Source organism: Phaseolus vulgaris, unplaced genomic scaffold (genome assembly GCF_000499845.2).
Source record: "Phaseolus vulgaris cultivar G19833 unplaced genomic scaffold, P. vulgaris v2.0 scaffold_39, whole genome shotgun sequence".
Taxonomy (NCBI): Eukaryota; Viridiplantae; Streptophyta; class Magnoliopsida; order Fabales; family Fabaceae; genus Phaseolus; species Phaseolus vulgaris.
The window spans coordinates 30,304-43,459 of NW_027174103.1; the positions used below are offsets into that span (position 1 = coordinate 30,304).

General features: G+C 40.8%; 2 protein-coding genes across 2 annotated transcripts; both read left to right on the forward strand.

Moving 5' to 3' along the window:
- The first annotated feature begins 3,054 nt into the window (after positions 1–3,054).
- On the forward strand, positions 3,055–3,795 carry LOC137817381 (filament-like plant protein 1). Its single transcript, XM_068620665.1, has one exon. The coding sequence runs from the start codon at positions 3,055–3,057 to the stop codon at positions 3,793–3,795; it is 741 nt and encodes a 246-aa protein (XP_068476766.1).
- Positions 3,796–10,553: 6,758 nt separating this feature from the next.
- Positions 10,554–11,252, forward strand: LOC137817377 (uncharacterized). The gene has a single exon (XM_068620661.1). It carries the CDS (start codon positions 10,554–10,556, stop codon positions 11,250–11,252), a length of 699 nt encoding a protein of 232 aa, XP_068476762.1.
- The last annotated feature ends 1,904 nt before the right edge of the window (positions 11,253–13,156 follow it).

Consider the following 13,156-nt stretch of genomic DNA (forward strand, 5'->3'; position numbering starts at 1 on the left):
TCATCCACATTTAGCGTGCCTTGTTGAAACCGTTGGAGTCTCAACATGAGGTCTTTCCTAAAATGTGGGGGTACAAACCTAGCGCGCATTTGATCCTTTAAAGAGTTCCAAGAGTCCATGGGAGGACCCTTGTGATAGATAATGTCCTTTACAATTCCATGCCACCATTTCATGGCATAATCACTAAACTCTAAGGTGGCTAGCTTAAGCTTATGCTCATCTTGGATCTCATGGATCTCAAATATTTGTTCACACTTAGCCTCCCAATCTAAATATACATTAGGATCACTTGAGCCATTGAAACAAGGAAGCTTGACCGAAGGTACCCCAGCCTTTGCATCTTGGTAGTAGCCATTGCCATAGTGAGGTCTCTCCCCTTGGTTGTGATGTCTATGTCCAAGGAATTGGGGTGGAGTTCTCCTTCTCCTATGGTCCTCTTCATGGCCTATGTCATTGGAAGAACCTCTTGTTAAAGGTCTATGTGAATGATGACCATCATGGATAGAAGGAGATGGTCTAACTTGTTGGACCTCCATCTTTTGCATTTTCTCTTCCAAGCTTCTAATAGTTCTTTGTGCTTCATGTAATTCACCAAGGATTGAAGTTTTGGAAGGAGAATTCTGCTTGTATGATGCATCACTTGAAAATCCAGCCATTTGTAATTAAAAACAGCAAACACACAAAAACAGCAAACAAGTTAAGAAACAAAATTAGCAAAAACAGTGAGTGTTTTAAGCAAAATGCCGAAGTGAATTGAGGCAGAAAAAGAGGTCACTCTCAAAGAAATAATGTCCTTGCACCAATCTGATCTTGAGGTCTTGGAATCCTCAAATGAAAGATGTCAAAGCAAGCACACCAATCTCAAAGGCAACCACCACAAAACCAATGAAACAATAAAGACAAACAAGAAAAGGTATAAGCAAAGAAAGGTAATGGCAAAAGGAATACTATATGTAAGACAAACTCAAAGATTAAAGAATGAAAGACAAGCAAGAAAATAAAGAACTCAATGAGGAAAGAAGGCACACCAAAAGAGTCCTAGAGAAAAGTACTAGAGTAGATTTAAAAAACAAAAACAGAACTACAAGAAAACAATGTTGTATGCAAACTGTGCTTGTTTACAGATTTAACTGGAACGATTGAAAGCGAACTGGAATGTCAAAAATTAACCACACAAACTTCAATGTCTCAAATCAATAATGGCACTGGAACGAACTAAAAACAGTCAGCCAATTGAGAGAAATAAATTTTTCAAAATTGCTGCCCAATTACCGTCTTTTTTTCGGCAGTAATGTACACTTTTCGTATTTTATTTATCATTTTTTGTGTACTTGGAATTTTTTTGTACTTCTTTTTGCTATGCTTTTGTAACACTTTGAAGAATGTAAATCCAAATTTTCACAATTTTCCAGTGAGCCAGTTAATTGCAGTAAATTGAAAACAGTAGCACGTTTGTAAGAAAACAGAGGAACCTATTTAGGAATGAAAAACAGTATGATGAACTAGCAAAGACATAATGGAAATTGTGTAAAGGAACTTGTATAGAACTAGAATACAAGCATGAACTCAAATCTAAAAATGAAAATGCACAAAGGATCAAGCAATAAACTCAAAACAGAAAGTAAACCAAAGCAAGAAACAATCAAAGCAATAAAAGTACTACAAGAAGTAATGACAATTATGGAATAACATGACTAAGACAAAACTTGACATGATTACAAAATTAAAAGACATATCACAAGATGTATCAACAAGTGAAAGGAAGCTTAAGGTAAACTCTAGGAAGGAGAATGCCATTCCAAAAGAGCAACCATACTCATATGAATAATGAGTGCCATAAACCTTTTCACAAGCACTTGGTGTAACAAAAGAAAAACAGCAAGAAAACTCAATTAACACCTAAAACAGAAACTTAAATTGCAAGAAAATAAAAGAGCTCTTGAAATAAAGTGCACACAACTCAACAATTAAACAAGAATGAACCTAAGACTCATGATACCACATGATGTGATTCCAATAGCCACAGAGAGAAAGGTTCTTGACCTTCTTAGGAATCAACTTGAGTTGGACAATAGTTGGGCACTTTTTCTTAGAATTGGGTCATTGTTCTAAGTCAAGAACTCTCCAAAAACTAGCACCAATTCCAAACTCATATGGAAGTTCCAATTATAGTCAAATTGAACCGAACAAAATGGAACAAAAGATAAGCAAACTGAATTAGAAGTGCTGGAAATTAAAATGCACCGAACCAAAACAGAAAAGAATAAGAACAGCTGCTGGAAAATGAAAAATAACCAAACCAAAACTCAAGAACACAAGCTAAACATGAACAATTGAAAGAGTAGGAAGAAAGGAGAACAGAAAAGCTTATGGAGATGGAAGAGAAAGTGAGTGATCACGCCACTAGAAGGATGGTTGCTCCTAGATGAGTGTGCTGCCGCCACTTGAGGACACCATGGATCCTTCAAGATAAGACTAGAGAAGAAGGCTCAAAAGCTCTCCAATGATCACTCAAAAATTGAGTATAGTTTCTTTACTCTCATTTCAATTCTAAAAAATACAAGGGCTGCACCTTAATTTATAGCCTAAGGTGCTGAAATGTAAGCTACACAAATTCAAAAAACTCCCTCCTAAAAGCTTCTAGAATTGGCGCCTAGAACAATGCATGAGGAAGGTGTGATCCCTTCTCTCACTTTGGCACCTCCTTATTTACTCCTACACCTATCTACTAACACACACCCCCTAAAACTCCTAACTAAAGACTAAAAGATGCTTTAACAATAGAGGTTTCTAATGTTTCCCTCGAAGCACCTTCAACAATATTCTTTATTATTTAATACTTGGCCTTGCCCTTCATGAGATGAACTTGGGCTTTTTGGGCTTTGGCCTTCTTGGGCTTGGGCTTTGGGCCTTATCTTTTGCAAAGAATAATAAGAAGAACTTTAAATGCGAGGGCGAATGATCTTGTCCTTCATTATTAAAAGCCTTCTTTATTTGATTCGCACCCTCGCGGTCAAAGGAATCTGGGGGCCCTTCACAGCCAGGCTCAAAATGATGGCAGAGGACCTCCCCTCTATCATAAAAAAAGCTGTGGAGAGCTCCAACAAGAAACTTCAAGACGATATCTCCATACTCGAAGAGGAGAATCGCCTAATAAGAATCGAGGCGGAGAAATTGTCTTGCAACCTCATGATGGCGGAAATCGAACATTCGAGGGTGGAGGACGCCATGAGCACCGAGCTGAGGGTGGTGCGTAAGGAGGCCTCCGATCTCCGCCAAAAGCTGCACCTCCTAGCTCAAGAGAAAATCGAGCTGGAGGGCAAGCTAGTTCCCTACCGTCTCAAGGTGGTTGACCTGGAGGCATCAATCAAAGCGGATGCAGCCAAGGTAGAGAACCTTGAGAAGAGGTCGGTCAATCGGGAGGTTCTCTTAGGAAAAGTTGAAAAGGAGAGGGATGAAGCCATGGCTGAGCTCGCCGAAGCCAGAGAGGAGAATGCAAAGATCGCTGCAGAGCTGGCCCAGGCGCAGGAGGAAAACAAGAAGGTTACTGAAGACCTCGCTCAGACTCGCAGGGAAACTGAAGAACTGAAGAAGCGAGATGACGAGCTGAAGCAGCAAATCGAGGGGCTCAAGCAACAAAACGAAGAGCTTGAGCTGAGCTCCGCCCAAGTCCTCGCCGTTGGGTTTGACGTTGCCCTGGAGCAATTCGCCTGCCAGTTCCCCGAGCTCGACCTCTCCATGATATCAATATGCAACGAAGTAGTGGATGGGAAGATCGTTCCCTCTGAAGATTAGTTGCTTCCCTCCATTGCTTGTCTGCCTATTTGTTTTTGCACAAACAAATAGGCAGAGACCTCGCCCATGGAAGAAGCGTCAGAGGCTACGCCAATAGAAGAGGATCACAGGAATGAGACTCGTTCAGAGAGCGTGCGGGATAAGTGACCCCAACCAGTGGACAATGTGGTGGAAAGGCAGATAGGCGGTAAGGTGATGGCATTCCTATAAGCTCTTCTTTGCTTTTTGGAGATGAAAGTTGCGGAAGCTTAGTGGATGAGATGAGCAAGGCCTTCCTAGGAAGTATGGGTGCCTTGAAGGTGCATGAAGAGTGTGAAAATAGGGAGGTTCGGCCAGCCCCTTTGGAGGTGATGAAATGAAGATTAAAACCTAGATGCTAGGCAAAGAGTAGTGTATGGCTCAAAATGGGCAGCATAACTTTACTCTATTCAATCTTGAAAATACATGAGGTTGGCTCCTCCTTTTATAGGCTAAGGAGGACCATAAATGGTAACCTAAATGATGAGCAAATGCAATCCAAATGAGATGCAAATGAAAGCCAAATTCACGGTGTTGGTCACATGAAAAGTGGTGCCTATTTTTAGCCCATGTGAGGTAAGCTTCTAAAATGTTTCCATGTGCTCATGTATCTAGAAGTTACTCTCATCTAGGTTTAAATTGGGTTGGTCCTAAGTTTAATTAGAAATGGATATTTCTAATTAAACTTAGGTTTAGCCTTTTAAGTACCACTTTGCATGTTTCAACACATTTTACAAAAATTATTTAAACTATGCTATTTGCACCACAAATAAAACTAAGCTACACTTGATGGGCCTTCTTGGACATGTTTCCCTTCTATTCGTAACGCTCTTGCTCTTGGTCTAGACGCTCCTTTGTGGTTGCCCTTCATGCAAGGTTGTCCTAGACGCTCCTTTGTGGTCCTAGACGCTCTTTTTGGGTTTCCTTCATGAAAGGTTGTCCTAGACGCTCCTTTATGGTCCTAAACGCTCTTGTGGGTGCCCTTTATGAAAGGTGGTGTTGGGGCCTCTTTCATCATCCCCTCCCTCTTGAAAAGGATTTGTCCTCAAATCCAATGCTTTTCTTCAACTAGGGGGATGAATGTGGCTGGATGGTGTCCACCATCTCCTCCTCCTTGAGAAGATCTATCCTCAGATCTACAGATTTGATATCGGATAGCAGCCTCTTGCTTCGTCAAGGCTTGTCCTTCGGGATCAAACGTCCATCTATGGGCATCTTGAAACAAAGCAAAGGAGTTAGTGTGAGCAATTGGACAAAACTTAATTGTATGAAGTTGCCATTTTTGTTTTTCTTTTGTTTTTGGCAACTTTTCACAATATTTCCCTTTTGATGGTTGTATGTGTCCTCGAATCCTCTTATGTTTTGTAAAATAATCAATAGTAGTTACTTTTTCCTTAGGCATAATTCCTTTAGGAGGTGGTAACAACTTAAAAAGGGAAAGAGGACTATGTTCACATAGAAAACTTCAAATGTAGAAATATGAGTAATCTTGTGGACTACTCCATTGTATGCATGCTCAATAGGAAAAGCATACTCATACCAAGAATAGTGGTTGTTTCTCATGATTTCTCGAAGCATAGTAGAAAGAGCTATGTTTTCAAATTTTGGAGCTCTATCCATCACTATTTTTGAAGATAAATCATGAAGACTTGTCACTTCTCTAAGGAAGAGTTTATCCATATCCATGGAAATGGAATCAAAACCTTTTGTTATCCTAGGAAGCTCTAATATGAAATTTGTGTCTTCCCAAGGATCATTTGCAAAAGGTGAAGGAGTATAGAGTTCATGAGACATTGCCTTAGGTGTAGTTTTAAAACAAGATATGTATCTAGGGTAATGTCTTTGAACATCTTTTCTCATGGGGGACAAAAGTTTTCTTTTTAAAAGCTCTAGAGTTTTATCAACTCTAATTTGGCCCATGAGTTCTCCTTCATGAAGAATTTTTCTCTTATGTGTAAAGATAGTCTCGTTGTTACAACCATTGTTTATGAGAATTTGTACACTTTGCAATGGTTGTCTCAATAAGACATGACAAGTTTCTTTAGGCACTACCTCACATAGAAATTTGATTTTGTAGATGCTTATAGATAACTTGACCTTCACTTGGTGATATCTTAGCACATATGAGAAATAATCCACTACATCATTATCTTTACAAGCCTTTTTTAAGGATTCTTCTTTTTTGACTATGCTTGCAAGTGTTCCTTTACAAAAGGTAAGGTTAGGTTTTTCAACAAGAAGCATGTTTTCAAAGGTATTTTCAAATTTTCTTTCTTGTTCAAGGACCTTATGGGAAGGAACACTCTTTTCCCACGCCTTTAGTTCTTTAAGGGTTTTCTCTTGATTTTCTTTTTCTTTAGCTTCCCTTTCGTCTTCCTCTCTTTTCTTTTGTATATTTCTTTCCTTCTTTACTTTATGGGAAGCAAACAATTTTTATACCCTCATTTCCCAATCTAAGCAAGCTTCTACATTTTCTTTTCCATGGAAATGGGGTAGGTCTACCCTAACCTATCTTGGGCTTTCTTGTTTTCTTCTATCTTTTCTATGTCTTCTAGGGGGTGCTTGTTAATAATCATTTATTCTAAGGCTTCCTTCCCCAAAAGTGTCATGATCTTTAGAGATAGATGCATGAGTAGGTAATTTTTTTGAAATTTGAGACTTCTCATCCTTTGCTTTAGTCAATTCATTAGTTTTGGTCTCATTCTCCAATTGTTTAGATGAAATTTGATTGAATATCCTTGGAAAGTTGTTTTAAAAGAGATTTCAAGGATTTCCCATCACTTTTAAGAGATTTAGAGGAGTGAGAATTCATGACTAAAACTTTGTTTTTAGAAATGTTTTACTTTAAGAAAGATGAGGGAAGTTAATGAAGGTAGTTTTCCAAGTAAGAGAGGTGAGTCACAATGGACTACTTAAATACCAAGTCTTTGCCTTAGCCAAAAACTGTCCCTCAAGATCTTCACACAAATCTTTCTTTAGGTAAATCACTTAAAACACAATTAGAATGTAGAAATCAAATTTTATGCACAAAAACAATGCAAGCTTTCAAGCAAATGATCAAAGCTTTAAACAAGTCAAAGACAAAAGCAATATAAGCGTAGCTATCTAAAGGCAAAAAATGGCGTACTTTAAAATAATTAACAAATGCTAGTCGGCCCTAGGTGAGGCTTCTTGGACACTTGGAGCCCTTGAAGACACACTCACCGTCTAATTGCGTGATTAACAAGTAATTATCAAGAGTTAAGTTGACAAGAAATTAAATGGCACTTCCTTTGTTTATTTTCTAATTACACTTCCTTTGTTGTTTCTTCCTTGTTGGGCCTTCCAATGTGTGTGGTGTATTTAGTATGTGTTTGTTGCTGCTGCTTGCCTTTGATCCTCTTGGGATTAGGTAATTAATTCTTCAATCCAGCCCCTATCAAGCAAAGCTAGACTTCCCTCAAGTCAATTCCCACTCAACAAGTACCAATTGATATTTAATCCACCACAAAGCTTAGAGGTCAAAGAAAGAAAGCAAGAAACAAATTAATTTTTAAAAAAAAAGTACCACACAAATGGAATTAAATGTGACAACTAGAAAGAGTTAAAATGAAATTAGACAAGCAAATAAAAAGGCACTCAAATAATGGATGACACACAAAAGGAACCTAAGGAATAGCACTAGATTTGATTTAAAAACCAAAAACAGCACCACTGAAAAATGTTGTGGTCCAGAATGCGTGACTTTTAAAGATTTATGCTGAGCTGGCTATTTTGTATTTGCTTCTGAAAATTGATACTAAAACAAATCAAGATCTTAACAAATTTTTGGCATTGGTTTCACTCCAAACGCATGCAACAATTAATTTAATAATTATTTTAAAATCAGTGCTCAGAACTGCCAGTTGTAGCGTTAGGTTTGCACACTTTTTTTTGTAATATTTATCTTTTTTTTTATTTCTTTTTTGAACTGATTCTTTTTTTGTTCTTTTTCTAACACCTCAATCTTGTGAAATCCAGAGGCTCAGAATTTTCTTATGATGCATTTAATTTTTATAAAGCAAAACAGCCAACATAGAGTTATGCAAACAGGGGATTCTGAAAACTGGAAACAAAAACAGAATGATATACCAACAAAAACACAATGGAAGATAGTGTAAAGGAATTTGTGTGGATGTAGCACACAAATAAGAAATCAAACTAAAAATAAAAAAGCACCAAAGGATCAAAACAAATCAGATTTCAGATCAAGCATTCAAACAAAAACAAGAAACAAATAAACCAAGAAAAGTACTACTAGGATTTGTTGACATATATGGAAACACATGACTTAGACAAAACTTATGGATTCATAAAATGAAAAGACTCAAGAACATCATATGACTCAAATGAAATTTCAAGCAAGACTCAAATACCTAAAAATAAAAAAAGCAACACAAATATATCAAGAATCCTACACAAAATTGAAAATAGATGTTCAAGCACAATTTTGAACAAAACCCACCGATTGAAATGAATCAACAAGCATTCAAATCATATTAAAACACAAAAACAGCAAGACAAATTGGAATAAGATGAAAAACTTAGAGAAAGAAGAACTGAAAAAGAAAATTGAAAAGAGATACTCATCTGTGAAGAACCATAGCTCATGATACCAAATGATGGCATTCCTATGAGCTCTTCTTTGATTTTGATGATGATGGTTGCGGAAGCTAAGTGGATGAGATGAGCAAGGCCTTCCTAGGAAGTATGGGTGCCTTAAAGGTGCATGAAGAGTGTGAAAATAGGGAGGTTCCGCCAGCCCCTTTGGAGGTGATGAAATGAAGATTAAAACCTAGATGTTAGGCAAAGAGTAGTGTATGGCTCAAAATGGGCAGCATAACTTTACTCTATTCAATCTTGAAAATACATGAGGTTGGCTCCTCCTTTTATAGGCTAAGGAGGACCATAAATGGTAACCTAAATGATGAGCAAATGCAATCCAAATGAGATGCAAATGAAAGCCAAATTCAAGGTGTTGGTCACATGAAAAGTGGTGCCTATTTTTAGCCCATGTGAGGTAAGCTTCTAGAATGTTTCCATGTGCTCATGCATCTAGACGTTACTCTCATCTAGGTTTAAATTGGGCTAGTCCTAGGTTTAATTAGAAATGGATTTTTTTAATTAAACTTAGGTTTAGCCTTTTAAGTACCACTTTGTATGTTTCAACACATTTTACAAAAATTATTTAAACTATGCTATTTGCATCACAAATAAAACTAAGCTTCACTTGATGGGCCTTCTTGGACATGTTTCCCTTCTATTCGTAACGCTCTTGCTCTTGGTCTAGACGCTCCTTTGTGGTTGCCCTTCATGCAAGGTTGTCCTAGACGCTCCTTTGTGGTCCTAGACGCTCTTTTTGGGTTGCCTTCATGAAAGGTTGTCCTAGACGCTCCTTTAAGATCCTAGACGCTCTTGTGGGTGCCCTTTATGAAAGGTGGTGTTGGGGCCTCTTCCATCATAAGGTGTTCAAGTTGGGACGTTTGCTGAGTCGGGAAGAACAAGATGAAGTGGCAGCAGTGATCTCACGCCACCTAGATGCTTTCGCGTGGACTGCGGCAGACATGCCAGGCATAGACCCAGATTTTTTGTGTCACCACCTTACTATGGATGCCAACGTTCGCTCTGTACGACAGAGAAGGAGGAAGTTCAATGAAGAACGATGCCTCGTTGTGAAGGAAGAGACGCAGAAGTTGTTAAGCGCCGGGCACATCAGGGAGATACAATACCCTGAGTGGCAGGCCAACGTGGTTCTAGTGAAGAAAGTGAATGGGAAATGGAGGATGTGTGGAGACTTCACGGATTTGAACAAGGCGTGCCCTAAAGATTCATACCCATTGCCCATCATCGACGCATTGGTGGACAGCGCATCGGGCTGCAAGATGTTGAGTTTCTTGGACGCATTCTCGGGTTACAACTAGATCAAGATGCACCCAAGAGACGAATGTAAAATAGCGTTCATGACGGAGACATGCAACTACTGTTATCAGGTGATGCCATTTCGGCTAAAGAATGCAGGTGCCACCTACCAGAGGCTGATGGACAAGGTCCTACCACCCATGCTAGAAAGGAACGTGCAGGCCTACGTGGACGACATGGTGGTGACTTCGCATGAGAAAAGGCAGCATGCAGTGGACCTGGAAGAGCTATTCGCCACAATAGCCAAATACCGCCTCAAGTTAAACCCGGAGAAATGCGTTTTTGGCGTGGAGGCAGGGAAGTTCTTAGGTTTCATGCTCATGGAGAGGGGGATAGAGGCAAACCCTGAAAAATGTGCGGCCGTCATCGCCATGAGGAGCCCCACCTCAGTGAAAGAAGTTCAGCAATTGACGGGGCGAACAGCAACCTTATCAAGGTTCGTGTCTCCTGGAGGTGAGAAGGGCCACCCCTACTTCTAGTACCTCAAGAGGAATAGTCGTTTCGCATGGACAGAAGAGTGTGAAGCAGCATTCCTCAAATTGAAGTAATACTTGGCGACGCCCCCTGTGCTTTGCAAGCCACGGGTAGGCGTCCCCCTTCGATTATACTTTGCAGTAAAAGAGTGGGCCATTAGCTCTGTGCTGGTCCAGGATCAAGACCAAGTGCAGAGGCCCATCTACTTCGTAAGCAAGGCCTTGCAAGGCCCATAATCAAGGTACTAGTCGCTTGAGAAGGCGACATTAGCAGTAGTGTTCTCAGCCAGGAGGCTCCGCCATTAATTTCACAGTTTTACGGTGGTGGTGATGACGAATCTCCCCATCCAGAAAGTACTTCAGAAGCCAGATGTAGCTGGGAGGATGGTGGAGTTGTCAGAGTTTGACATCCAGTATGAACCCAGGGGGTCCATAAAAGGGCAAGTCTATGCAGATTTCGTGGCAGAGCTCTCACCAGGAGGAGACCCTCAAGAGGTGGAATTAGGGTCGCAGTGGATGCTCTCAGTGGATGGGTCCTCCAACCAACAAGGGAGTGGCGCTGGAATAATCTTGGAGGGGCCCAACGGAGTGTTGATTGAGCAAGCCTTACGCTTCGCATTCAAAGCAAGCAACAACCAAGCTGAATACGAAGCGCTGATCGCTGGGATGCTTTTGGCCAAGGAGATGGGCGCGCAAAGCCTCTTGGCAAAGAGTGACTCACAATTGGTCACAGGACAAGAAACAGGGGAGTATAAGGCAAAGGATCCACAAATGGCTGCGTACTTGAGGTACGTCGAGGTGTTGAAGGGAGCCTTCGCTACGTTTGAGCTGGTGCATGTCCCTAGGGAGCAAAATGCCAAAGTTGACCTGCTTGCCAAGCTGACCAGCTCAGGCAAGGGGGGAAGGCAGCGGACTGTCATCCAAGAGACGCTCAAAACGTCGCGAAAGTTCGTGACGGACAACAGAGTGAATGTCCTTCACATTAGCACAGCAAGAGGAAAGCCAATGAGCCACTGCTCTTTGATTTAAGATACGGCGAGGGCACCCCGCATCAGCGCCTACGCGACCTCGCTAGAAGAAGAGAAGGGCGTACAGGTATATGCTTTGGAGGAAGGCGACACATGGATGACCCGTTACAGGCGATACCTAGAGGATGGAATCCTCCCAGCGGAACCAGAAGAAGGCAAGAAGGTCAAGAGAAACGCCGCAAGGTACACCTTAGTGGATGGGATATTACTCAGACACGGGTTTACACACCCTATCTTGACGTGCGTAAGTGGCGACGAGTGCACCAGGATAATGGCTGAACTCCATGAAGGTATTTGTGGGAGCCACGTGGGAGGAAGATCCTTGGCATCCAAGGTAGTTCTAGCAGGTTTTTACTGTCCAACGGTAAGAGAAGACTGCGTTCGATACGCTCAGCGTTGCAAGCAGTGTCAGATGCACGCTGATTGGCATAAGGCGCCGCCAGAGGAACTGAGATCCATATACAGCCCATGGCCTTTCCATACCTAGGGGATTGATATCCTAGGCCCGTTCCCTCTGGCAATTAGGCAGATGAAGTATTTAATAGTTGCCATCGAGTACTTCATAAAGTGGATATAAGCAGAACCAGTGGCACAGATCACTGCGCACAAGGTACAACACTTTGTTTGGAAGAACATTATGTGTCGTTTCGGGGTGTCGAGGCGTCTCATTTCAGATAATGGCACTTAGTTTGCGAGCCAACAGTTGGGGAAGCTGTGTGCAGAGGTGGGGATCAAGTAAGTGTTCGCATCAGTAGAACACCCCCAAACGAATGGGCAGGTAGAATCGGCGAATGGAGTTTTGCTGAGGGGGATTGATGTGATTCCACTAGCCATATAGAGAATGATTCTTGACATTCTTAGGAATCACCTTGAGCTGGACATTATAGAGGCACTTTTCTTAGAGTTTGATCATTGTTCTAAGACAAGAACTCACCAAAAACTAGTACCAAATCCCAAACTCATTTGGATGCTCCACATATTGTCAAATTGAATCAACAAAGAGAGGTAAAATTAAAAGGAACCGATCAGAATTGAATAAGCAAACATTTGAACCGAACAAAAGTGAAATTAAAAGGCAAGAACAGAATATAGGTGCTGGAAAAACAGAAAAACCGAACCAAACAACTCAAGAACACAAGACAACATGAACAATTGAAAGAGAAGAAAGGAAGGAGAAGAGAGTGCTCATGAAGATGGAAGAATGTTGGATGATCTCGCCACTAGAAGTGTGGAATGCTCCTAGATGAGAGTGATGCCGCCACTTGAGGACTCCAATGATCCATCAAGATAAGACTAGAGAAGAAGGATCCAAAAGCTCTCCAAAGTTCACTCAAAATTTGAGTAGAGTTTTCTTAGATTAATTCCAATTTGAATTTTACAAGGAAGGCACCTCTATTTATAGCCTAAGGTGCTGAAAATGCAAGCTAAAACAATTCAAAATTCCCTCCTAAAACTAGCTAAAACTGGCGCCTAAACCTTGCATGAGGAAGGTGTGACTCTTTCCTTCACTTTGGCACCTCCTATTCTACTCCTACACCTATCTACTAATACACCCCCCTCCTAAAGCTCCTAACTAAAGCCTAAAAGATGCTAAAACAAAAAAGGTTTCTAATGTTTCCCTCTAAGCACCTTCAACTAAAGAAATTACAAAAAGAGAAAATAAATGTCCTCTAGCTCCCAAAGCTTTGAACATGCTTCTTGTAATCCTTTGAGGTGGACTTTGACCTCCATGGGCGTCCTCCATTTGTGCCTCCACCTCGTCTTGATCTTGTTGATTGGCCTCCATGTCCTCTTGAGCTTGATCTCCATCAGGGATGAAGAGAAGATTAGAAAAGGCTAAAGGGGCGTGGGCAGAAGAAGTACCGAGGATTGTATGGGCTTACCACACCACGCCTCAATCTTCCA

Bases quoted from the DNA above. Each gene is read 5' to 3' on its own strand.
- LOC137817381 (XM_068620665.1), top strand. From the start codon at position 3,055: ATGGCAGAGGACCTCCCCTCTATCATAAAAAAAGCTGTGGAGAGCTCC.
- LOC137817377 (XM_068620661.1), top strand. From the start codon at position 10,554: ATGACGAATCTCCCCATCCAGAAAGTACTTCAGAAGCCAGATGTAGCT.